A 27126-nucleotide genomic window follows, 5' to 3' on the forward strand; every position below is an offset into this window, starting at 1 on the left:
TCTTATTTTCTTAATGAAGTCTTAATTTGATGAGCAAACTTATTATTTTTCTTTTATGATTATTCTATTATACAATTGTTATATGCTCCTAAAAATTAGAAAATACATATCAGCAAAAATAGAAATCACTCACATTCTCCCCAGAGATAAACTGTCATTAATTTTAGGGGGAGAACTGGATCTTTTGATGGTATATGGTTGCACTAGTTTATAGGAAAATATCGCTTTTAGATGGTGGCACTGTAAATATTGTTTTCAGCCTCCCAGTAGTGTAGCCATGGAATCAGCCATCTGGTTCTGAGCCGACATTGTTTTTTTCTTTAAGTGAGAGTTTTATGTTCTTTTTATTAATATTTATTTTTTAGTTTTAAGTGGACACAATATCTTTATTTTTTATTTTTCAAAAATATGTCAATATTTTATTTCTATGTAGTGCTGAGGATAGAACCCAGTGCCTCATGCATGCTAGGTGATCATTCTATCACTGAGCCACCTCCCCAGCCCTGCTGGCTTCTTTTTCAGAATAAGAATGGGGGGGGGGAGCTGGGTATGTGGCTCAAGAGGTAGCACGCTGCTCTCCTGGCATGCGTCCGGCCCGGGTTCGTCCGGCCCGGGTTCGATCCTCAGCACCACATACAAACAAAGATGTCGTGTCCGCCGAGAACTAAAAAATAAATATTAAAAAATTCTCTCTCCCTCTCTCTCTCTTTAAAAAAAAAAAAAGAATTCGGGGGTTTTGGTGTGTCCAACCAATTGCTGCTAATTACAAATTACCGTCCTCCTGTGTTTAGCTCATTAAGCTAAAGAAGTACAATTAACAGGATGTTCCCAGAGCCAGCTCAATGCCCCTCCACCCACCTACAGGAGTTCTAACAGGGGCTCCAAAACAGGTAATCTATTTTTTCTTAGGCTTTGTTTGTTTGTTTGTTTCTGTGGTGCTGGGGATCAAACCCAGGGTGCTATACCACTGAGCCACATTCCCAGCCCATTTAATTTTTTATTTTGAGGCAGGGTCTCACTAAGTTGCGCAGGCTGGCCTTGAATTTGTTATCCTCCTGCCTTAGCAGCCCGAGTCACTGAGATTACAGGAGTAAACCACCACACTGCTGCTGCTTCTTCTTCTTCTTCTTCTTCTTAATATTTTTGTTTTAGTTGTAGTTGGACACAATACCTTTTTTTTTTTAATGTGGTGCTGAGGATGGAACCCAGCACCCTGCACATGCCAGGCAAGCGCTCTACGGATGAGCCACAACTCCAGCCCTATCTGCCCTGCTTCTTGAAAAAGTAGTTTAAATGAATTTTTTTTTTTTTTTTTTTTTTTTTGTGTGTGTGTGTGTGTGTGTGGTCCTGGGGATTGAACCCAGGGCCTTGTGCAGGCAAAAGCAAGCACTCTACCAACTGTACTATATCTCCAGCTCCTGAATGAATTTTTTTCACTCATTTTTGGAGTTTACTTGCATCTACTTAGTTTCAAGATGGGGCAGGGGTGACTACAGTAAAATATACCACAGTAAAAGGACAAAGGCCAGGAGGGAAGGGGACACACTGCCAGAACCCGGGCTAAGATGAGCAGCTATTACTGAGAACAAACTTAGTCCTGAGCTTCCTTATGAGCAAGACCAAAATGACAAGCAGCCTGTGTAACAATAACTAGCATAAGGACATGAACTTCCAAAGAAAGGAGCTTACTCCTGGCACTAAGCTCCGAGAGGACTCTACCCCTGCCTGCAGCTATATTAGGGGCATGAAATTCAAGATCCACAAATTCTCCCTGTGTTGTTTCCTGTCTGGCCCTCAGGAAAGCCAGGAGGGCAGTTAGTAATCCAGTGGGATGGGAACATGCAGTATCTGAGTCCAAATGCCTGGGTTCAAATCCCAGCTTCACCATTTTTAGCTGTGTGAACTTGGGCAAGTCACCTACACTCTCTATAAAATGGGGATAATAAGAGTTTTGTCCTAGGGATGTTGTTAGGCTTAAATAAATTGATGTGTGCAAAGCTTAGAACAATACCTGGCATGAGTTAAAAGTTATACAAGTGTTTATTGTTTTAATTATCTTTTGGCTTGTAATTTCACTCCCAAGAATGTATCCAAAGCACTGGAAAATTGCACTCAGATGGGCATATAAGGCTATTCACTGCAGAATTGTTTAGAAGAGTCAAAAAAAAAAATGTAGGCTGGGCAATATGATCCCAGCAATTTGGGAGACTGAAGCAGAAGGATTGCAAGTTCAAGGCCAGACTCCGCAATTTAGCAAGGCCTTCAGCAACATAGCAATTCCCTGTCTCAAAAAATAAAAAAGGCTGGGGATGTAGCTCAATGCTAAAGTGCCCCTGGGTTTAATTGCCAGTACATTAAATGAAAAAAAAATCCAATAGGAAACCAATTAAATGTCCACAAATAGGAGATTGAATAAATAGTCCATATACAATGCAATACAGGCAAGCAGCAAGCATCTCAAAGTGTGATATGGATGTCAATTTAGTGATATGGAAAAATGTCCATGCCATATTTTTAACAGAATTGTTAAAAAATAATGTATTTATTAATGTCCCATAAATTTTGTTTTCCTATGTGTAGATGTAATAACAGAAAAGGACTGAAAGAATGGACACCAAAGCAATGAGGCTATTGGTCTCCAAATGGTGGGACTATCAGGTGTCTTAAAAACTTCTTTTCCTTACCTTTATTTTCTAATTTGCCTGAAACAGTCATGTATTTCTGATGTAGTCTGAAAAGTAAAACCTGAGTGTAGAATTTCACACAGGTTCTGGTGATCTGATTTAAGTGTAGAGAAATTAAAGTGAAGTGGTCTGTCTTTTAGACCAGGTTGGAGAACTGGAAAGTGTCTTGAGTTGAAAACCTGCCACAATTTCATGGATGATGGTAAAGACACGAGACTCTTGGGTCTGAGATAAAGGATGATTTATTAGTCACAGCAATAGCAGTAGGCAGAATACTAGCATTTGCACTGGGTTCTGCAGTTTCATTTCCCATGGGGTGAAATAGAGAGGTTCTTAGGTTATAGGAGGGGAACGCTAAGTTTAAGAACCAGAACCTTCTAGAATAGGTAGTAAGCAAATCTGGGAACACTAAGTTTAAGAACCAGAACCTTCTTGAATAGGTAGTAAGCAAATCTGCTCTTTGCTCTGGAGGAAGACACTATCTTTGTCTTCCAAAGCTGTTTATCATACAAACATCCTTCAAAAGATAGTTTGGAACAAAAGTAACCAGTTATTATCCTCACAACACTTGCAGAAACATGAGAAACATGAGAATTCCCTTTGGGGAATTGTTTCCTAACAATCAGAGCTTCTCAAATTTAATGTGCATACAAATCAGCCAGGGATCTTGTTCAATGACAGGTTCTGATTCAGTAGGTCTAGTTGGGTGGGGGACCTAAGAGTTTGCTGACAAGAGCGTTTCTACCTAGCTCCCAGGTCATGCTGGTGCTGCTGGTTCCAGAAGTATACTTTGAGCAGCAAAGACACCCATCCTCAAAGGCAAGGCATAGGCAGTAGCTGCAGGCTGAGGTTGCTGGGCAGAGCCCGGAGTGCTGGTCTGGGGTCTTGTGACTGAATGGGAATGGCTGAATGAGGTAGGATCCTTTCCAGTGGTGACCAGAGGGGACCATGTCAATGGTTTCAAAGGCTGGATTTGACCATGAACAAGTACACAGTATGGCCGGGATGGCTGAGGGAGTTTTCCTGTCACCCCAGGGTCTGTCTAGGCCAGTTGGTGGGTATTCCTACTTCCCCAGGAAGCTTCTCTGCCAGCCACAGTTCCGGGACTGACTCTGTCCTTCCGACTCACCCACCCAGCACCAGCAACCAACCCTATCGACAAGCCCTGTTCAGCTGCTTTGATCTCTTTTTTTGCCATTGTTCTGAGCTCTGGCAATATGTGGGCGCCCGCCTAGGCTGCCTGTCTTAGGCACTGGCACAGTAACGAAGAGCAGGATCTCTGCAATCAGCGGACCGGGTTGAACATCCCAGGTTCTCCTCTTAGTCCCTGTGTGACCTTGAACAAGTCCCTTTCCCACTCTGTGCTGATTTCCTTGTGTGCAACTGGGAATCTAACATCCTTGTACCTGGATGATTATTATGTGGATGAAGTGAAATCATGTATGATATTCTCTAGCTTCATTCATTTACCAGCAAATGCCATAATTTCCTTCTTCTTTAAGGTTGAATAAAATTCCATTGTGTATATATACCACAATTTCTTTATCCATCCATCTGCTGAAGGACACCTAGGTTGGTGTGAGTTGAGCTGCTATAAACATAGACCAACAGTATAGAATAGAAGAAGCCTATTCAACAAATGGTGCTAGGAAAACTGGAAGTCCACATGTAACAAGTTGAAATTAAGCCCATGTCTGTCACCCTGCACAAAACTCAGCTCAAAGTGGACCAAAGACTTAGGCACTAGAACAGAGACCCTGCACCCACTCCAGAAAAAGTAGGCCCAAATCTTCACTGTGTCAACCTAAGGATCTGAATTCCTTGTGCAAGAGGTGAAAGAACTTATAAACAATAAAATTCCATAAAAATATTACACTTACAATTGGGAGATGAGATACAAAACACACGCCAGGAAAACACAGTACAAATAGGTAGGTGTAGCTCCTGGGATGTGCACAGTGAGGAGAAGTCATGAGGCTTTTTCTCTTCCCCAGCTTTACTGGGAAGGGAATAAGGAAGCTGAAGAGGCCCATTCAGTCCAACCCAGCTCTGAACTGGCCCCACAGTGATCTCAACCCTATAGGACACAGCATCACTTCTAGAAATAAATTTTAAGGTCCTCCAAACACCAGGAGTGGGTGTCTGTGGTACTTGTTTAAAATATGGCTTTTTTTTTTTTTATTTGGTACTGGGGATTGAACCCAGGGGGACTTCATCCCCAGCACTTTTAATTTTTTAATTTTGAGACAGGATCTCAATAAATTATTGAGACTGGCTTCATACTTGTGATCCTCCTGCCTCAACCTCTCAAGTTGCTGAAATTATAGGTGTGCACCACTGTGCCTGGCAAAATGTGGCTTCCTATGACAAGCTTGGGGTCTGGATTTTCCAGCCCTCAGATGAGGGTTGAGGCAGCTTGCTGAGAGCATGGCTGGTGGTGAGGGAAGAGGCCAACTGTTTCAACTGGACATTTTAGCTGTGTAAAAAGAAAGAAAGAAAAGAAAAAAATGATCCCCAAATTTAGTGACTTAAAACCACTTTATTAAACTGGGTGTGGTGTTGCATGTTTGTAATCCCAGCTCCTCAAAGGCTGAGGCGGGAGTAAGTGCACAGTTTGCCTTGGGGTTAACTCTTGGTGTATATTCTACGGTTTTGGATAAATGCAAGATGACATGTGTCCACCGTTGTAGTAGCCTACAGAATAGTTTCACAGCTCCCTCAAACACTCATTCATTCCCTCCCCACCCCCTAAACACGGTATTTTTTTATAAACCTCTTCTTGCAAAGAGCATCCCATCATTTTTACCGTGTTTTCTTCATTAGAGTCAATAGGTTCAGCCCACATTAAAGAGAAGGGTGTGAATAGACAAGCAGAGATCATTGGGGGTCTCACCCGGCAGTCTGTCCTGCAGTGGTGCTGGCTCTTGAGGCTCACACAAGACTGCTTGTTCCCAGGTCTCCAACCCCTGCTGATGTGCATATGAAGTGCCAATGTCTACCTCTCTGCTCACGCTGAGGGTCTCATAGTGAGAGGGTGCACATCCTGGCTGTGCTGGGATGTCTTAAGGGCTCAAGCCCAGCTCCAGGCTTCACCAAATTCAGTACAAACCATCAACCCAATTATTATTACTAACCAGGGCCTTCTGCTCCCAAGCGACTCATGGACCTGAGGTTTAGACATTATTTATTTTCAGTTAGTAGATTTCCTGGCATTGGCCAAGGGTCAGTGGTTCCGGAGATAAGCATGCAGTCAATCCAGATCACTTAACTCCTGTCATACAGGCCACTCCTATGACCTTTGATCAGGCCTTTAGAAAAATGAATCAGAGGCAGGGGTTGTGGCTCAGCAGTAGAGCACTTGCCTAGCACATGAGAGGCCCTGGGTTCGATCCTCAGCACTATATAAAAATAAATAAATAAAGGTATTGTGTCCACCTACAACTAAAAAATAAATATTTTTTTTAAAAAAGAAAAATGAATCAGTTTTAGGGAAGGTGTGATGGTGCACACCTATGATTTTCAGCCATGTGGGAGGCTGAGGCAGGAGGATCACAAGCTCCAAGTCAGCCTCAGCAATTTAACGAGGCCCTAAGCAACTTAGTGAGAACTTGGTTCAAAATAAAACATTTTTTTAAAAAGGCTGGGGTATTGCTCAGTGGTAAAGTGCCTCTGGGTTCAATCCCCAGTACTGCTAAAAAAAAAAAAAAAATCATTCTTCATCTGGAGGGCAATGGACCAGTCTCTGTCTACTTTGGCCTCTACGGAGTCACACTGCATAGGTTCTACTTAGATTCAGTCTGTTCAGCTCATGCAGCCAGTGGGCGTGGACCTCGGACTTCCCCATCACACTGGAGGTCTGTCTGTCTGTCAGCCATCACAGTCTCCATTTCCCTGGCTGTTGTGATTAGCCCACTGATGAGCACGCAATCCTCACCAGGCCAGAGACCTTCTCTAGGGTTGATATGGACACTGGTTAGGAACACAGGAGTAAATCTTTTCTTTGTAGGACTATAAGGATGTGGCCACCTTTGACATTTGAAGATGAAGGAAGAGGCCGCAAGCTAAGGAATGCAAGATATGTGGCTCTACAAGCTAAAAAAATGCAAGGAAATGAAGTATCCTATGGAGTCCCCAACAGGCTGCAGCAGTGCCAAGACCTTGGCTCTGGCCCATTGAAATCTAGTGTGGGCTTCTGACCCCCAGAACTGTAGAACTGCTTCATGTTCTTTTAAGCCACTGAGTCTGTGGTCATTTGTTACAGCAACAACAGAAAATCACGATCTAACATTCTGACTCCCCCACTCAAAAAAAAAAAAAAAAAAGAGAGAGAGCTTATAACCTTAGCCACTATCCCAGAATGATGCCCTATCTCATGGCAGGAAGACCACCACAGGCCACCTCTCCCGCCCCTCACCACCCTCAGAAGATTCTGCTAAGATGCCTGGGTCCTCTTCAGGTCTGTCGGGCCCTCCAACTCCACCATGCAGCACATCCCCAGCCACCACTCGGAGGTGGATCTGGAGGGCACATGAGATGACAGCCCAGCTGCTCCCCGCTGGCCATCTTTACCCAGATACCTGGGACTTCAGCAGGGTCACGTGGCTGGGCATGTGCTCACTTCCTGTTCCCCTACTCTCCATGGACAGTGGAGAGGACAGGCCCGGTCTCAGCACAGGGAAGGCCATTCCTGTTTGCTTCAGGGTCCCTGCCAGGCCTGGCTACTCACCATTTTCCAGGGCAGGAGAGGACTCTTCTAAAAGTTCCTTCAGAATATTTTGCCAAATGACAAAAACATGGAAACTCTGTAACTGGACTTTTAAGGCAGGGTGAGAAGAGGGCTGCTGGGAGCCAAAGGCCAATGGGATCAAGACGGGAGCTTCGCTCAGCTTTCAAATAAGCGCCCTGTGGGGCTTAGCATTGGTTTCAGCCTGGCTCGTGTACACTGTATGCTCAACTATCCCAGAACATTCAAACCCTTTGGAAGGCAGAACCTTTTCTTAGACCTCCACTCTGCCCCTCGCAGGGAGCTGATGCCAACCCAGAGATCACCCCTAACCTTTGGACCCATCCATTTGCCTCTTGTGCCTGAAAGCAACTTCTCCCCATAACTTAGGCAGGCTTCCAGGCGCACACAGTGCGGCAGGCTAGAAATGCCAGGGAATTGGCACTCCTTGTCCAGGACCAGCCCTCAGCCAGTGCCTTCAGGGAGAATAATACCCGAGCTCCCACGCTCAAATGCGATACTTCTGAGATCTGGGTTTTGAATGGTTTCCCAGTGCCTCCCCATGGGACTAAGCTCCAGGTGCTGAGGGTGAAAGGTAGCTTAATGCTGATCCCTGGACTGGCTGCCTCCCTTCCCCACCATTCTTCTCTTCCACACACCAATTATTTGGGAAGTCTCCCAAATAATCTCCTTGCATTTGAATTAGGGCCTGCTTCTGGAAGGATGCACATAGCCCTCACTCAATAAATATTTGTGAAAGGGAGGAATATAAATTTAGGATAAGGATAAGCAGCATTGTGAGGGTTGGTTTTTTTTTTTTTTTTTTTTTTGGTACTGGAAATTGAACCTAAGGGTGCTCTACTACTGGGCTACATCCCCATCATTTTTATTTTTATTTTGAGAGAGGGTCTTGCTAAATTGCTGAGGCTGGCCTCCAACCTTGTGATCCTCCTGCCCTCCTGAGCTGCTGGGATTACAGATGTGCATCACCATACCTGCAGTAAGGTATATTTAATGCTCCAGAACTTTGCTTAAAATGTTATTTGGGGGGTTTAATTCCCAGGACTCCCAAAAATGTTATTTGGGGGATTAGGGAAGGACTGTATTTATAAAAGCAGCAATCGTCCTCTGGAGACCTCCCACTGTAACCTCCCAAGGACAAAGTTCTAGAATCCACTGATTCTGAAGGTCATGTAAGTTTAAGTAGTGTGTTTAATTCAAAGTCTCCAGGATATTCAGGGCATTTTCTTGGGTCGACAGATGCATGCACTATATGAGTTTTATCCATGAACTTAGTTTGAGACTGAGAATTTACATAATCCACAGTTTCTTTTCCTTTTGGGGGCAGATTATAGACAGCTAACTGTGATGAGAAATTACACAACAAAGAGAGATGCCAGTTTAAGAAAAAGGCAATTCTGGAGAGCACCGAGTCTGCTGAGTTGCCTGGGTTCTTCAGGAATGTGACTTTCCCAGGCACTTCGGAGCCTCGGGGTGAAGGAGAGGCTGGTCTTCTCCGTACTCCCTACTTTTACTGCATTCCCATACCAGTCTGATTTTCTTTTATTATGGTTCTTTTTAAAAACATAAATTTGTGGTAAGGAGACACTCCTCATTGTTGAGGGTAGACTTCACTCTGGCACAGTAGTGCCTATATCAGAGGGTAGGAGCTTCGCAGAGAGATTTCCTTCTAAGAAGTGATGAGAGCAGTCGGTTTTCGCCGCTGGTGGCCTGCTGCTGGCCCTGCAGTCCTTGTCTGAGAGGTAGGGTAAGTTCTCAGGGCTGTCCTCAGCAGAGGGATCCTCGTGGAAGCTCTTGAGAGCCAAAATCCGGTACCGCTTCCTCCGGTTCACTTTATATACGCGAATCCTTTCTTTTTCTGCCTCTGGATCAGCGAGAATTCCATCCCAACGCAGGCTCTCGTTGATTTGGTTGGAAAGGTTCTCTTCCACTTCGGCAAAGGGGGGCAGGCTCACCACAGTGCAGGAGTAGGAAGGGCTGTGCTTGTTTACCTCTTTGTCCGGTTTGGGCTCTGACTTGGCGCCATGGTCTTTGCTGGGATTTAAGATGTCATGGAAGGATGAAGAAAGTGGCTGACTCTTCAGGCCTCGACTCTGATGTTTATCTGCTGAGCAGATGAAGAGGTTAGTGTTTGCGGCCATGTCTGCCCTGAGCCTGCCTGGGAGGATGCCTGAATCACCAAAGATGGAAGGGGCGTGGGGACCACTCTTCACCCAAGGCTCAGACTGCCAAGCCCACCAGTCTCTTATGCTTTGGGTTAAATCATCTGGGGGCAAGAGGAGCCATTATTTATTTACTTACTTACTTATTTTGTGGTATTGGGGAAGGAACCAGGGCCTTGTGTGTACCAACCACACACCCTGCCAACAAGCTACACCCCAGCCCCGGGAACCATTGTTTGAGCACCTACTGGAAAGCAGGCCCTCCAGATAGAAGCTATCAGTCCTGTTCTCCAGGTCAGGAAACTGAGGACCCAAGAGTTTCATTAACTGCCAATGTCACACAGCAAATGGCAGAGTCGGATTCAAAGGTAGGAACTGGCTCTGGCTGCCCTGCTGCCCGCACTGAACCTTACCCCAGGTTTACCAAGGTACTTTCCAGTCTGTGTCTGTGATTCGACTGCCAGTCTAGACACTTGATGGTGGAAGAAATGGAGACAAGAAAAAAGCTTCCTAAATTTGACTGATGCAGTCGGCTTCATGCCAAACCCGGAAATACTTCTGCTGTGTGGCTTGTACTATTTCTTTCTTTGTTCCTTTTTTTTTTTTTTAAAGTAGCTTTTCAGAATTATATGACATTCCTATAAAGTACTAAAAGTTATGGTTCTTTTATCAGTTCATCCTTCTAGTTTTTAGGAGACAGAAATACCTCCCTCAGCCAAAAAGGAGGGGAGAGAGCAAAGAAAAGAAGGGGAAAATTCATGTCTTGATATTTCTTTATCTTCTACACCCCCAAAACTATCTGGTGTCCCCTGCTGACAGTATGAGGTACATACCACCATAATTTGAACAGTGAAAAGTTATACACCAAAAAGACAGTACACTTCCTGATTTTGCTTTGTGGATACACACAAGATCTTTGCCTTATACTCCAGAATTGTTTTTTCCCCCTCTGTCTTTTTATTACAATTCCACCTGAAGAAGCCATTATACCCTTGTCCTTGCTTCCTTCCCCAGACTACAAGGCCGAACGGGGCTGCCTGCCATTCCTCTGCCTCCTGCACACAGACAGCCAGAAACCAGAAACTTGAGCCAGGAGCCAGTCTCACTGGAGGTCAGGGCCATTTCCCTGACGGTCAAATCCACTGAGCTGGACCACACAGGTGACAATGGAATCACTGTGCTCATGGACGGATGCATTCTACATCATTGCCGCACTCTCTCCTTGAAGTGGGCATTCAGGGCCTTTGTGGAGAAGAAATCTGGGGGTCCTATGAGAAGAGCTTAGTGTGGTGTGGGGACTCTGCAGTTGTCATTGAGGCTGGGGTACCTGCGACGGTATGCTGGGAAGCACACAGGGTTGTCTATGCATGTGAATGTCTAACAGTATCTGTGTGTGTGCCGCCTGTGAATTATGTGCATGACAGGGTAGCTGTGCTTTAGTGTCATCGGATGGTGTCACTGACATGAGGATGTGTTGGGAAGGGATAAGAGGATGGGGCAGTGACAGGTATGCAGTGGGGCTGCCCCTTGGTGGATGGAGGTGGGGTCCACCCAGGGAGGATTCTTCCTAAGCATTTACCTGGGTGTTGGTGTCCACACAGCATCCAGAGGCAGGTGCCCCTTGATGCGTGAGGACGTGAGGACCACCTCTTGTGGGGAAGGCAGGAGTCTGTGTTTCTGTATATGATTGTCTATCTGTCAGTGTCTTCAGGTCAAGAGAAGTCTCTCTGTGAGTGGTCTCTGTAGAGGGCTTGAGATTTCTTCAGGGAGGTGTGGGTATTAGGGAAAGAAGTTGGGCTGAGGGACTGGGAAGTTGAGAGGGTATCTGTGGGGCTGGGGGGGGGGCTCTTGGGAATGCGGTATCTGTGGGGGTTGCCGGTGAGGAGGTGAGGAATTATTGCATATTGGGAACTCTCGGTGCAACCGTGTGGGATCTCTGCAAAGTTGGTGGAACTTCTGTGGCCTCGAAGGGGTCTCCTGGAAGGACAATCTCTGTGGACACCATGGTCTTAAGGCGTAGGGCGGGGCATCACTGGGCCAACCTAAGTAGAATGTGGAGACCAGGGGGCTCTGGATTGGAGCGTCTCTGTCTGGTTCCCAGCTCTCTCTGGGTGGAAGGGCACCTCTGGGAGGAGGTGGGTGTCCGGGGGTAGCGGAGGTGGCCACGCTAGCTCTCCTCTTACCGTCCCCCTTGCCCGACCCCTTGGTCTTCTTCTTCTTCTTCTTCTTTTTCTTCTTCACCTTCCGTTTGACCGGTTCTGAGGTGCTGCCCGCGATGGGAGGTAGCTTGGACCCCGGAGAGCCCACCGCGCCGACCTCCGGCGCCTCCTCTTCCTCATCGTCCTCCTCGCACTCCTCGCTGAACCCCGCCGCCGCCCCGACCCCACCGCGGCGGCTCATTAGCCCGCGGGTTCACCACTGGGCCCCGCGGCTGGGCTGCCGGGCGGGACGAATCGGGCGCCGACTGCCGGGCGGGGGCCACGCGTCTCCCACGGCGACCGGCCGACCTCGCGCGTGCGCATTCGGAAAGCCGCCCCCCCCCAGGACATCGTGTGCGCATGCGTGTTTCAAGATGTTGAAGATCTAGGACCGAGGAAAAAGGGTGGGAGAGGTTCTAAATCCTCGGGCTGACTTACTTCTCCACTCTGTGCCGTGTTTTCTCCCTTTGGTGCTGGGGTCTGAACCCAGGGGCACTTTACCACTGAGCCACATCCCCAGCCCCTTTTAGTTCTTATTTTGAGACAGAGTCTCTCTAAATCTGCTTAGGGCCTCGCTAAATTGTCGAGGCTGGCCTTGAACTTTCCAGCCTCTTGCCTCAGGCTCCCGGGATTACAGGCATGCGCCCCTGTACCCGGGCCCACTCCTATGCCTTCTAAAATACTATTTATTCTTACCTAAATTTTTATTGTGCGGGTTCCAGTCTTGTTTGGCCCTGATCTGTGGAAGCCAATATGTCCAAATCAAACTTCACTGTTTCCCTTCTCAGTGAAGAAAGCAGCTGGATAGGCCAGCCCTAGGCAGCTTTCCTGTCTCCCACTCCCGCGCTTTTGCCCTAACCTAGGCTAGGCTGACCGCCACGGCTGTCACTTGGAATTGGCTCTCATCTTTCAAGCCCTCCCCTCAAGATCTTTTTTTGGGGGGGTGGCATGTGCCTCTAGTCCCAGCCTCTCAGGAGGTTGAGCCCAGGAATTTGGGGCCAGCCTGGGCAGCCTATCTTTATTCTGTTTATTTATTTTCATGCGATGGTGAGGATCAAACCCAGCACCTCACATGTGCTAGGCAGCGCTGTTCCACTGAGCCCAGCCCCAGCCCCTCATCACAGTTCTTGTCAATACTGTTGGATTGCTGTGGCTCACAGGGCCGGGATGATCTGCCGCCTGCTTTTCTTTTCAGGTGAACCCACCACAGATTGAATCATCCAAGCACAGCTGCGATAATATTTCTCATTCCACAAGCTCAGCTAGACTTTGGCCGTTCCCACAAGAGGCAGAGCCTACATCTACCCTCCCACACCGCCCCTTTTTAATTTGGACAAGTTTGTTGACTAACTTGTAACCCAAAGAACACAGCGGGAGTGGCATTGTGTGGAGGACTTTTTAGGCTTGGTTGCAAAAAGATGGTACAGCATCCATCCACCTTGTTAGCCTATGACTTGAGTCTCCCAGTAAGATCCCCGAGGGCCCTGAGGCTGGCATGATTCCAGGAAGCCTCAACTATACACATGAAGAGACCTGACATTAAGTGAAGAGAGAGGTGCCCCTGTTACTCCAGCCCCTACTTTTCCACACTGAATAGCGGAACTGGGCACGCACCTGTAATACCAGCAATCTGAGACGCTAAGGCAGGTGGGTCACAAGTTCGAGGCCAGCCTGGACAACTTAGTGAAACCCTGTCTCAAAATAAAATATATAAAGAGCTGGGGATGTGGCTCAGGGGTCGACCACCTCTGGGTTTAATCCCCCTACCAAAATAAATAAATAAATAATATAAAATAAATAAAAAGAGTTGGGGGTGTAGCTCAGTGGGAGGAATCCTTGGGTTCAACCCCCCAAGGGGGATCTGTTCAGCAGGAAAGACACGCCCCCCCAGGCCAGACCCCACCCAACCATTCTTTCCTAATTCCTGACTCAAGGAAACAGTGAGACAAAGTAGTGATTGTTAATTGTTTAAGTTACTAAGTTTCGGAGTGATAGAGTTTTGCAACAATAGATAACAGGGACAATACATAATATCAATCTTAGACTTTTGCCATTCTGACATATAAGAAGTTGTGTTTCTCTGTGGGTTTTTTTTTTTTTTGGTCTTGTTTTGCTTGGTTTTTGTTTTATTTTGTGTCTTCTTGCCGAGCTAGAAATCAAATCCAGAGCCTTGATCATGCTAGGTGAATACTATGCCACTAATCTGTGTCCCTGTGCCTCCCTGTGGTTTTTAAGTTCCATTCCCTGATGACGAATGATATTGAGCAATTTTGTTTTGTTTTTGTGGTAGGGGGTGGGGGGGTGGAACCCAGAGCCTTGCACATGGGAAGCAAGCCCTCTACCGCTGGGCCACTTTACTATTGAGGTACATCCCCAGCCCTTTTGTTGTTGTTACTGGGGATTGAACCCAGCAACACTTAACCACTGAGCCACATTCCCAGCTTTTTTTTATTTTGAGGCAGGATCTTGTTAAGTTGTTTAGGGTCTCCCTAGGTTGCAGAGGCTGGCTTCAAACGTGCAATCATCTTGAGTTGCTGGGATTCTAGGCATGTGCCATCACATCCTTTTTATTTTTTATTTTGTGACTGGATCTTGCTTAAGTGTGCCATCGTACCCAGTTATTTATTTTATTTTATGTGTTTAATATTTGTTTAGCTGTAGAGGACACAATACTTTTGTTTTATTTATTTATTTTTTATACGGTGCTGAGGTTTGAACCCAGTGCCTCACACATACATGCTAGACAGCACTCTACCACTGAGCTACAACTCTAGCCCCACGTTATTTATTTTCTTAATGGTTTTAAATGATGACATTTAAAATTCTGATGAAACAATTTTATCCATATTTTCTTTTTTATATCTTGCCCAAGAAATCTTTGCTGACCCCTAAATTGCAAAGATGGTATATTTTGTTTTCTTCTAGAAGTTTTATGATTTGTGAATTTTAACGTTAGGTCTGTGACCTATCTCAAATTAATTTTGTGAATAAAGTCAAGTAGGGACCAACATTCATTTTTCCCCAAATGAATACCCAGTTGTTCCAGGAATTTCCATTGAGAAGACATCCAGCACCTCTTGACTTGATTCAGCACTCATGTAGAAAATCAGTTAACTATATATGTATGGACTTTTATATATATATATATATATATATATATATATATATATATATATATATACACACACACACACACACGCACACACACACACACACACACACACATACATACTGGGGATTGAACCCAGGTCTCCTTTTTTAAAATTATTTTTTAAATATTTATTTTTTAGTTGTAGTCGAATACAATACCTTTCTTTTTATTTATTTATTTTTATGTGGTGCTAAGGATTGAACCCAGGGCCTCGCACATGCTAGGCCAGTGCTCTACCACTGAGCCACAACCCAAGCCCACTTAAAATATTTTTTTTAAAATAACAATAAATTTGTATCAACAACTAAAAAAAATAAATTAAAATTTAAAAAAATATATTTTTATTTTTTTGAGCTTTTTTATTATTATTATTAGTTGTTCAAAACATTACAAAGCTCTTGACATATCATATTTCATACATTTGATTCAAGTGGATTATGAACTCCCATTTTTACCCCATATACAGATTGCAGAATCACATGGGTTACACATCCACGTTTTACATACTGCCTTACTAGTGTATGTTGTATTCTGCTGCCCTTCCTATCCTCTACTATTTCCCACTATCCCCCCTCCCCTCCCCCCAAAAAATATATATTTTTAATTGTGGTTATTTTATTTATTTATTTATTTTTATGTGGTACTGTGGATCGAATCCAGGACCTCACATGTGCTAGGCGAGTGCTCTACCACTGAGTCACAACCCCAGCTCCAGAATCCAGGGCTCTTTACCACTGAGCTACATCCTCAGTCTTTTTTATTTTTTATTTTTATTTTTTTTGAGCTAGGGTCTCACTGAGTTGCTTAGGGCCTCATTGAGTTGCTGAGGCTAGCTTTGAACTTGAGATCCTCCTGCCTCAGGCTCCCCAGTTGCTGGGATTACAGGATGCACCACCACGTCCTTTCCAGTTTTCTATTTGTCTGTCCTTCCACGATACCACCTTGTTTTGCTTAATTGCCTTAATAGTAAGTGTTGATGTCATAAGTCTGTTTCCCAATTGAGTTCTTTTCAAATATTATTTTGGCTGTGCCGGAAGCTTTGCTCTTCAATATACATTTTCAAATCTTCTTACCTATTTCAAAATAGCCTGTTGAGATTTTGATGAAGACTGCATTAAATCTATAAATTTTGACACTGTTAGTATTCAGTAAATGACTGTCATTAGTATTGATCCACAGACTGCCATGTGTGGCTGGTCTGTACTCCACAGGGCCTTTCTATTAGTTTATGTGTGTGTCCTCAGTCCTTCCACCCATTGTCAAGCTCCTTAATGTGTCCAACACAGTTGTGCTTTCGTAAGTGTTCACTATCTGCCTCTTGCCTGTCTGCTTTTGTCCTTAGGAGCAAAGTGAAATATAAATGACAGATCTCCTTTGTGCAATTGACTGGCTGCTAGTTGAGATGTCTGGGGCTTGCTTTTCAGATGTCCTTCTGTACTCACTCTCGCAGACAGGTGCTTGGAAGGGCTGGCTGCACTCCCGCCTGTCTTCCCTCTCAGCGGCTGGTCCTCCTTGCCTGAATGCTTGGCTGACTGGAGACAGCTTGGCCATTTCTCTTCCAATTTTCGTGAAGGTTGCGTTGAGGTTCTGTAGAGCTAGCCAGTGGGCTATGAAAGAGAAAAGTCACCTCCAGCAAATGGATATGTTTTATGATCAATCGTAAAATGCTTTGTAAGGAAGGCTGTTTTAAATGTTTTTGCATTTCAATTGTTGGTCTCTTCATCTGGTTCCCATTTGCTGTCTCCGTCTTCTCCTTGTCCTCTTCAACCCACTGCGACTAGAGATCTAGCTCCATCGATTTACCAAAACACATCCCAAGGTCACCTACTGGTATTCTTCCATGTCACTGAATCCAAGAGGCAACCTCTGTTCTTGTTGTCCTTGACTCGTCAGCAACACTGGACACTGCTGATCTTTCCTTCTTTTTTGAAATAGTATATTTGCCTGGTTTGAGGGATACCATGTGCTAGTTAGTTAGCTTCCTATTATTCTCATGATGAACTGAGATGAATTAACTTTCAAAGAGAAAAGTTTCCTTTGGGCTCATAGGTGTTTTTTGTTTGTTGTCTTTTTGTACCAGGGATTGAACCCCAGGGCACTTAACCACTGTTGGCTGATACCTTTGAAGGTTTTAGTCCTTCATTGATGGGCCCATTGCTTGGGGCCCGTGTGAGGCCCTGTTTGATGGTGGAAGTGCCTAGTTGCCGCAGTCTGGCTGGGCACAAATAACCGGGGTCATGAGCCACTTGTAGGTTCAAACAGGAACTACTTTATTGCCAGAACCCAACAGGAACTCTCCAGAACTCCACAGGAACCCCGCGAGAACCAATGGGAACTCCACGAGAACTCAAAAGTAGCGGGCACCCAAAGTAGCAGGAGCCGCCTTATTGCCGGACAGCAGAAGTTTATATACACAACTGAATACACAGGTTGTTTCAATTTAGCATCATCCAGTTACAGCAATCAGTCATTATCTTAATAATTATATATACACAGCTTAACTTAATTATCATCATCTTAATGGATCGCTGGCCTTATTTCTCAACCACTCCTTCTGGCAAAATGCCAGGCGCCATCTTGACTTGGTCGTGGCTCTCAACACCTAGTAGAGCAACACCACTGACCTCATGGCCCAAGAACAAGAGAGAGAAAGAGGAGACTGGGGCCCCACAACTGCCTTTGAGGGCTCACCTCCAACATCCCAGAAACCTCCCGATAGGCACCCCCTTTAAAGTTTTTACTACCTTCCTATAGTGACCCTTAGGGAAGCAAGTCTTTACCATGGGGACCTTAGGGAGACACATAAGACCCAAACTATAGCAGCACATGTGGGCCCCTGGGTCACTCAGTCTCTGCAGGTTAATCTTCCCTTCTCAGCCATTGAATATTGGGCTTCTTCGGATCTGGACTCAGTTCATGAAGCTCTGCCTATATATTTTCTTTTCTTTTTGTGGCGGGGGCAATTAAACCCAGGGGCACTTAACCACTGAGCCACATTCTCAGCCATTTTTTTATTTTTTGTTTTGAGATGGGGTTTCACTAAGTTGTCAGGCCCTCCTAAATTGCTGAGCCTGGCTTTGAACTTGTGATCTTCCTGCCTCAGCCTTCTGAGTCATTGGGATCATAAGCATGTGCCGTTGCGCCTGCCCTATATATTTTCTTAAGGCGGTGTGATCTACACTTCTCCCATCAACCACTTCCTACATGCTGATCAGTTTTAATTTTCTATCTTTAGCCTGGAACCACATATCCAATATCCAACATCCAATGTAACCTCCATCTTGCTCAGACATACCTGGGCAGACACCATTGACTGCAGGAATGGATGGTTCAGGTTCTCTCCAAAACAAACTCTAGGACAAGAAATGGAGTGCAATTGGGTGTGGTGCCATACACCTGTAATCCCAATGACTCAGGCAGGAGAATTGCAAGTTGGAAGCCAGCCTCAGCAACTTAGATCCTGTCTCAAAATAAAAAATAAAAAGGGCTGTGGATATATGTAGCTCAGTGATAAAGTACCCCAGGTTTTAATCCCCAGCACCCCAAAATAAAAAAAAAAACAAAGGAAGAAAGATCCCAGCTGAGAGGTGATAGAGATGGTGATTATTCACTACCACTCAAAAGAGTTTCCTTTTGGGGACATTGAGAGTCTCCAGTGCTTCTGGATGGCTCTGCATAGCCCAACATCCTCCCACAGCCAGAGAAAAGCCTTCAGGTAGAATTGAAGGTGTTGGGAGGAAAAACCCTTTGGCATATGGAGGTGAATGGCAGAGCTGGGGGTGGAGCAGATGTTCCTACAGATGCCACCAACCTTGACAACCCCCAGGCCTTGCCTGCAGAGCTGTGGTATAGTTCTGATGGCTGCACTGTGAATATACCCTGCCCCATGACTTCAGGGGAGAGTCCTGAGACCTCTAAGCCCTTGTGGTAATCCTAGCCTCACAGGTACCTGGTTGAGGGCATTTGTAAGAGGGAACCTATAACCTTATCCTGGCAACTGAGACTTGAAGGACATCTACTGGAGGCTGCTGGGAAAGTGCTCCTCTTCTGCACTGTTTGTGTATCTGATGACTGGGACTCTGACAGATATCTTGAAATAGTGATCAGAGCTAATCTGAGGACAAAGTCTATGTGCCAAGGATGGGAGAATCTCTGGGAACTCCAGACCTTGAGATGCATCCAAGCAAAATGCTTGCATGCGGTCTTCGGGAGCTGCCAAGAGGTTCATATTAGCAATGTTTAAAGCAGTAAAAAAACTTGAAGCAACTCAGTGGCATAATCACACATGGACTATCACACACCAGTGTAAGAATGAACTATACCTATACCTGCAACATGAATGAATCTTGGAAATATGTTTTTCCCCCCCCCCAGTGTTGGGGATTAACCTAGGGCTTCACTAGGCAAGCACTCTACTAGAGCCACACCCCCAGCAGAAATATAATGCTAAATGAAAAAAAAATTACAGAGTGTTGAAGCCCCAGCCAGTATTGAAGATGAGTGATCTAGGAACCAGATCCAGAGCCAAGAAGGACTGGAAGACCTTTCAGTGACCAAATGAAGTGTGGGCTAGAAAGGGTGACACTCCCTCAAAAGTGAACAAAAGGGGCTGGGGTTGTGGCTCAGTGATAGAGCACTCACCTAGCGAGTGTGAGGCCCTGGGTTCAGTCCTCAGCACCTCATAAAAATAAATAAATAAATAAACATCTACAAAAAAAGAACAAAAAATGCACATTCTTAGAGAGGTCATATGTACCACTTGAGAGAGTCACAGGCATGGTCAAGGGTAACACCTCTAATTCTGCCAGTGTTGGAAGCAATTGTTCAAGACTTAGAAATGGAAAAGCTGGGGGCAGTGGTGCACACCTGTAATCCCAGCAGCTCGGGAAGTTAAGGCAGGAGGATTGCAAGTTCAAAGCCAGCCTCAGTAACTTTGTGAGTTCCTCAGTAACTTAGTGAGACCCTTCTCTAAATAAAATATTAAAAAGACTGGGGGTGAGGTTCAGTGGTAAAGTGACCCTTGATTTAATCCCCAGTACCAAAATAAAAAAAAAGAAAAAAAGAAAGAAAGAAGAAAATGGGACGAAAGAGAATGCCAGATGTCTTCTCCATGGAATGCTGAGCATTGTCCTGCTGACTGTTAAGGATTACCTGATTCCATGCAGGTAGACCTTTGATTGTCTAATAATTAGGCTATTTTCTAATTCCTATGGGTAGCAGTTAAGCTGTAAAAACTCACAACAATGTAAATGAATTTTGTCAGGTAAAGATACAAATGAATTAACACCTTATGGAAAAGGTGATCTTAAGATCACATTACCTTTTTTAAAATATTTATTTTCTAGTTGTAGTTGGACACAAAACCTTTTTAAATTTATTTATTTTTTTATGCGCTGCTGAGGATTGAACCCAGGGCCTCATCCATGCTAGGCAAGTGCTCTACTGCTGAACCCCAGCCCCAGCCCACAAACATTACATTTTATTGCCTTGTAGGATATTAAAAAAATTTACAAGCTTTACAGTTATTATTAGCAACTTCATTTCAGCATTTTTGAAGTGTGTGTATATACTGTTCTTCAAATTCTTTGAACCAGTTTTATCTTGTTTCTTCATCAATAAAGGTTTGAGTAAAATTTTACCTCAGTCTTGATTTGATCTTTTTTTAAAAAAATATTTATAGTTGTAGATGAACACACTATCTTCATTTTTATTTATGTTTATGTGGTGCTGAGGATCAAACCCAGGGCCTCACACTTGTGAGGCAAGCACTCTACCACTGAGCTACAGCCCCAGCCCATGATTTGATCTTTTTGAAAACGATAATTTAGCACAGAAATAAGATATTTTTTTTCTTTTACTTAAAAAATAAACAAACAGGAGGCTGGGGTTGTGGCTCAGTGGTAGAGCACTTGCCTAGCATGTGTGAGGCACTGGGTTTGATTCTCAGCACTGCATATAAATAAATGAATAAAATAAAGGTCTATCTACATCTAAAAAAATTAAACAAGCAAACAACTGGGCATGCACACCTGTAATCCCAGCAAATGGGGAGGCTGAGGCAGTGGCTGGTAAATTCAAGACCAGCTTCAGCAACTTAGCAAGGCTCTAAGCAATTTAGAGAGAACCTGTCTCAAAATAAAAAGGACTGGAGATAGGCTGGGGTTGTGGCTCAGCGGTAGAAAGCTCGCCTAGAATGTGCGAGGCACTGGGTTCAATCCTCAGCACCACATAAAAATAAAGAAATAAGGGCTGGGGATGTGGCTCCAGCGGTGGCGCGCTCGCCTGGCATGCATGCAGCCTGGGTTCGGTCCTCAGCACCACATACAAACAGGGATGTTGTGTCCGCTGAAAACTAAGAAATAAATATTAAAAAATTCTCTCTCTCTCTCTCTCTCTCTCTCTCTCTCTCTCTTAAAAAAATTAAAAAAAATAAAGAAATAAAAAATAAAGAAATAAAATAAAGGTATTGTCTCTCTCCTCTCTCTCTCTCTCTCTCTCTCTCTCTATATATATATATATATATATATATGTGCCACAACTAAATGTATATATAAAAGGACTGGGTTTATAACTTAGTGGTTAAACATTAAGCACCCCTGGCTTCATTTCCCAGTATAATAAACAAACAAAAACCACTTTTACTGCTGGGTACAGTAGCACACGCCCATAGTCCCAGCTACCGAGGAGGCAGAGGTGGAAGGATAATTAGAGCCCAGGAGTTTGAGACAAGCCTGGGCAACACAGTGAGACCTCAACTCAAAACAAACAAAACACTGTATCTTAACCTCTATTTATTCATCTAGAAAATACATCTGACCCCGAAGAAGTGTAACAGGAAACTGGCTACTTTTAGAGAGCATCTATCTGTCCGTCATTCTGCCAGAGCAAGTTCTTTGAGATCAGAGTGTGGCATGTTTATCTCCGTCTTGACAGCCCCAATTCAGCTCCTGGCATGGAGCTGATGTGCTGTAAGTGAATGAATGAACAAAGCAGGGATCAGGGAACTCACTTTCACAACTCTGAGAAAGGTCACATGAGTGTATTCCTACTTGGTAGATAAGGAAACTGAGACATGGAAACATGAAGAAACTGGCTCAGCCTCTCAGGGCTCATTAGTCTCTACATGGGGCTTGGATCCCACATTCTCAGTTCTACTTTATTTGGGGGGATGCAGGGGGTACTGGGGATTGAACTCAGGGGCACTAGACCACTGAGCCACATCCCCAGCCCTATTTTGTATTTAATTTAGAGACAAGGTCTCACTGAGTTGCTTAGCACCTTGCTTTTGCTGAGGCTGGCTTTGAACTCATGATCCTCCTGCCTCAGCCTCCTAAGCCACTGGGATTACAGGTGTGTGCCACCATGCCCAGCTCAGTTCTACTTTTTTGCTCCCAATGTTGGAATCCAGCTCTTCTTGCCTGCACTGTACCACTGAGCTTCACCCCAGCCTCAATTCTGCATATCTTGCAAAAAAGCAGCAGACTTTCCAATGATGTTTACTGACCAACAGGAGAGATACAGCATTTTCATTATCCTGCTGTTACCTTGTTTATTCTTCCTCCTGTGGCTTCAGGGGCCGCAGTTGCTATGAGTAGGGGAAAGGGGAGGGTCACTGGAGCACAGTTTGATCCTGGCCAACATGGGCTTCTCATGAGGGTTGGGCTTCCCCCTTTGGCTGGAGCTGCTGTGGACACACCTTGAGTAGAGCTTGTGGCTCTGTGCCCTCCTGGGCCCATGCGGCCTGGGTTCCTCCACCTGGCTGGCCTGCTGGCTCCACCTCCAGCTTGTCCTGCCCACGCTGTCAATGGACGTCCACTCTTCAAGCAGCTCCAGCCTTAGATTTGGTCCCTGCCCTGGGGCTTGTGCCTCACAGGGTCCTGCCCCTCCTCTACTCCAGCTGTGTCTCTCCCAAGGGACAGAAATTCTATTGCATCAAGGGGTTGTGCCCACCCAGGGCCCTTCCTCTTCTCTCTCCTTCTAGCCCACAATCTGAGAGCCTGGGACCTTGAGATTTCTTGCTCAAGTGGCCCCAGCTGCTTGGAGTGCCCATGTGGGTCTACCCTCCTCGGTACCGCCCCACGGGCAGCAGGGATGGAACCTGACCAGGCAGGCTGAGGTGCCTCAAGAGACCATCTCAGGATGGAGCTGGGAGTGCAGAGCCCCACAGAGTCTGAAATCCAAAATGGAAATCAGGCCTTTCTGGTTGTAAGGAAGGCACGTTTGTCAAGGTAGGAGAGTAGTACATGTTTGGCTTAACAGTTTGTCAATTGAATTTATAACATTTAATAGTTACACATATGGTACGTGGGTCTCCACGTCTGCTTTTGCCCCAGGGCTTTGCAACTGTTAGCAACAAGGCTGTTCTTTTTTTCTTTTCTTTTTAAATATTTATTTTTTTAGTTATACATGGTCACGATATCTTTATTTTTACGTGGTGTTGAGGATGGAACTTAGTGCCTCCCGAATGCTAGGTGAGCATTCTACCACTGAGCCACAACCCCAGCCCTGTTCTTTCTTTTTCCTCCTTTTATACTCAGTCCCACTGCTTCCATATTTTCACTTCATACCTAAAGGCACCTTGAAAAAAATAAAGGAAGAAAAGATAAAGATGAACCCCACAGCCAGTCAGATACATGGCACCATTTCCAATGGTGGAGACTACCCGGCAGCTTCTAAGAGAGAACAAGGCAGCTCAATTTAGGCTGATGTGGGACAAAGGCCAAGAGAGTGTCCTGGGAAAAGGAGTGAAGTGGGGTGCACATCAGGGTTGCCAGTACCTGCTAGCTGTCACCTCGGTCCCCATCCCTTCACGGCCTCCCCAACATGCTGAGCACCGCTCCTCAGGTCCTGGCATTGCTGATCCCTCCCTGCTGGGACTTTCTTATTTTTTTGGTACCAGGGATTGAACCCAGAGGCGCTTAATCACGGAGCCACATCCCCAGCCTTTTTCATTTTTTATTTAGAGTCAGAGCCTTGCTAAGTTGCTGAGGCTGGTTTTGAACTCATGATCCTCCTGCCTTAGCCTCCCAAGCTGCTGGGATTACAGGGGAGTGCCAGTGCACTCAGCTGAAGTTTTTTGTTGGTTTGTTTTTTTCTTTTTGGGGGTGCTGGGGATGGAACTCAGTCCTCATCCATGTTAGGCAAGCGCTTTACTCCCGAGCTATATCCACAGACTTACTGGAACTTTCTTGCCCTACCTATTCTCCCTCCATTCTAAGGTCATCTTATCAGAGAGACCCATCCTGTCTCTGTCCACTCTGTGCCTCTTTGCTGTCCTTATTTTCCTCCATAGTACTTACTAATATTTTTTATTGGTGCATTATAATTCTGCATGATAGTGGGCTTCATTGTGACATATTCATACATGCGTGTAACAGAATTTGCTTAGTGTTGGTTTCCAGTCTCTTCCGTTTCCCTCCCCTTGCTTATCCTCATTTGACATCCACACTTAGTTGTTTATTTCTATGTTATCTGTCTTTACTTGAGTCTAAGTGGGAAACTTTGTTTTGTTTCCTGAGGTCAGGAAAGTAGAAGGGCAAAGACTTATGCAAAGGCAGTGGCTGCCATAGAATAAGCACTCCATAAATATTTATCCAATAAACATATGGGTAAAAAATGTATATACTGAATTTTCATATATGTATATGCCTGGAATACTGCTAAAAGGATATATGCAAAAGGGGCAAAATTATTATTTCTTTGGAAGGAGAGGAAAAGACACGTGACTTCACTCTATCTTCTTTTGTGATGTTTGACTTTGTTATTATATGCATATAAAACTTATTTTGAAATCAAAATTTTTAACATCCCATAAATTTATTAACAGAAAGAATTTTGAAAAGCTGGTTGAGCCCCCATGATGGAATATTATATGATAATGAAAAACAAACTGTAGTCAAATGTGACCACAGAGATCTATCTTTTAAATGCTGAGCAAAAAAAAAAAAAAAAGAAAAGAAATTGGAAAAAGTATAAAATGTCAAATCCGTAGAGACAGAAAGCAGATTAATGATTACCAGAGGGGTCATTGGCAATGATTCTTTAAAGGATCTGGAGCCAGGCTGGCATGCCCGGAGCGCTGGGTTCGATCCTCAGCACCACATAAAAATAAAATGAAGATGTTGTGTCCACTGAAAAACTAAAAAGATAAAATAAATAAATAAATAAAAAGGATCTGGAGCCGGTTGCTTTGGTGCTTGCTATTTGGAAGGGTGAGGCAGGAGGATCCCAAGTTCAAGGCTAGCCTGGTCGATTTCAAAATAAAAAGGGCTGGGAAGTGGCTCAGTGGTAGAGCACTCCTGGGTTCCATCTCCACTACTGCAAAATAAATCAATAGATAAAGAATATAAAGCATCATATCATCATCATTATTATTGTTATTATTTTATTGTATTAGGGATTGAACCCAGGGCACTATATCACTGAGCTATTTTTTATCCCCAGCCCTTTTTATTTTTTTATTTTGAGACAGGGTTTCGCGAAGTTGAACAGGCTGACCTAAAACTAGGAATCCTCCTGCCTTAGCCTCCAGAATCACTGGAATTATAGGCATGTGCCACCATGCCCAGCAGAAATGCTTTGTTTTTTAAGCTGGGCAGTGGGTATATTGTTATGTTTTATCTTATTCTTTGGTATGTTTAAAATGTTTTCTAGCAGCAATTTGAAGCCTCAAAACTCCAGCCTTAGGGTCCTATTATAGGTTGAGTTGTGCCCCTACTCCTTCGTATGTTGACAGCTGGGGATGTAGCTCAGTGGCAGAGTGCTTGTCTATTTGTGAAGCACAGGGTTTGAGTCTCAGCACCATATATAAATGAATAAATAAAATAAAAAGTTCATCGACAACTAAAAAATATTATTTAAAAAAATCATATGTTGATGTCTTGACCCTCAGAACCTTAGACAGTGGCCATACTTAGAGAAGGAAACTTTAAATTATAAGTTAATACGAGATCATCAGAATGGCCTGAATCCAACATGACTGATGTCCTTATAAGAAGAGAAGATTTAGCAGGGCACAATGGCGCATGCCTGTAATCCCAGCGGCTTGGAGGCTTGAGGCAGGAGAATCACAAGTTCAAAGCCAGTCTCAGCAATTTAGCAAGGCTCTAAGCAACTTTGCAAAACCCTGTCTCAAAATAAAAAGGGCTGGGGATGTGGCTCAGTGGTTAAGCACCCCTGAGTTCCATCGCTAGTACAAAAAAGAAAAAAAAAATTCATGCACAGAGATGCACAGGAGAAGACACAGTGAGAAGATGCCACCAAAAGCCAAAGAGACAAATCTCAGAAGAAACCAACATGTGGAACTGTTATAGTTAAAGCTTTGTCCCAGGGTTTCATAAACTGACTTCCAGACCACTCACGTATAATCGAATCAAGCCTTTATTGAAGCACACCGGTGGCGGCTGACCAGAACATAAAGCTGTTCCCCTGATCAGCCCCGAACATTTGCAAGGGCGCTCCTTATAAGCCTGAAAACTGCAAAAGAGATGTTCAGGGGGTCTAGCCAATGCAAGCAAGCCAGGTTACAGAAGCGGGACAGTGCAGTCAAGCGGAGGGAAGCCTAACCAATCACAGTTAGCCCAGTCACCCCAGTTACAGAAACAATACCCCATTAGGTAGTTCCATGTTCTTAAAGGTTTCTATAGCAAAAGGAAAAGAACATCTTGCCCCAGTCATGACTCTTCTACTTGGCACGGTGGTTTTACAGGATGAAGTCATGCAACAAAATGGAGTCACATTTGCTCTTACTATCACAGAACCCTTGATCTCAGACTGCCTGCCTTCACAACTGGAGTCAGTGACATTGTTGTTTAAGCCACTAGGTCTGTGGGCTGTGGTGCAGCAGCCTAGAGAATGATAGAGTTTCCTTTTGTCCTCTACCTTCTCCAGTCCCCCAACTTCAGACCCATGGCTTGACTTTTCTCACTTCCTGTTTTCGACAATGTTCTACCTGGCTTACCATGTGACTTTCTGGTGTGTTTAGTCATCGGAGCTGAGAAATACGGCATAGGAACAGGGTGGAAGGGCCCAGAGATCTGTCATTTGCTGAAGGACTCATGGTCGATGCCGCCCTCCTACTCCAGCTCCCATTTTTGGCATTTTTAAAACTCCTCTTTCAAGACCGAGGCCTGGAGGACCATGCAGGAGCTGGGGGCTTCAGAAGAAGAACTTGACAGTGAAAATGCCA

General features: G+C 44.7%; 1 protein-coding gene across 1 annotated transcript; it reads right to left on the reverse strand.

Annotated features, from left to right (window-relative positions):
- Positions 1 to 8403: 8403 nt before the first annotated feature.
- Positions 8404 to 12115, reverse strand: Liat1 (ligand of ATE1). Its single transcript, XM_013359773.4, has 2 exons — positions 11774 to 12115; positions 8404 to 9532 (listed from the first exon to the last, which is right to left on the reverse strand). Exons 1-2 carry the CDS (start codon positions 11988 to 11990, stop codon positions 9039 to 9041), a joined length of 711 nt encoding a protein of 236 aa, XP_013215227.1. The 5' UTR covers positions 11991 to 12115; the 3' UTR covers positions 8404 to 9038.
- Positions 12116 to 27126: the final 15011 nt, after the last annotated feature.

The sequence above is a fragment of the Ictidomys tridecemlineatus genome, chromosome 3, assembly GCF_052094955.1.
Source record: "Ictidomys tridecemlineatus isolate mIctTri1 chromosome 3, mIctTri1.hap1, whole genome shotgun sequence".
NCBI classification, from domain to species: domain Eukaryota; kingdom Metazoa; phylum Chordata; class Mammalia; order Rodentia; family Sciuridae; genus Ictidomys; species Ictidomys tridecemlineatus.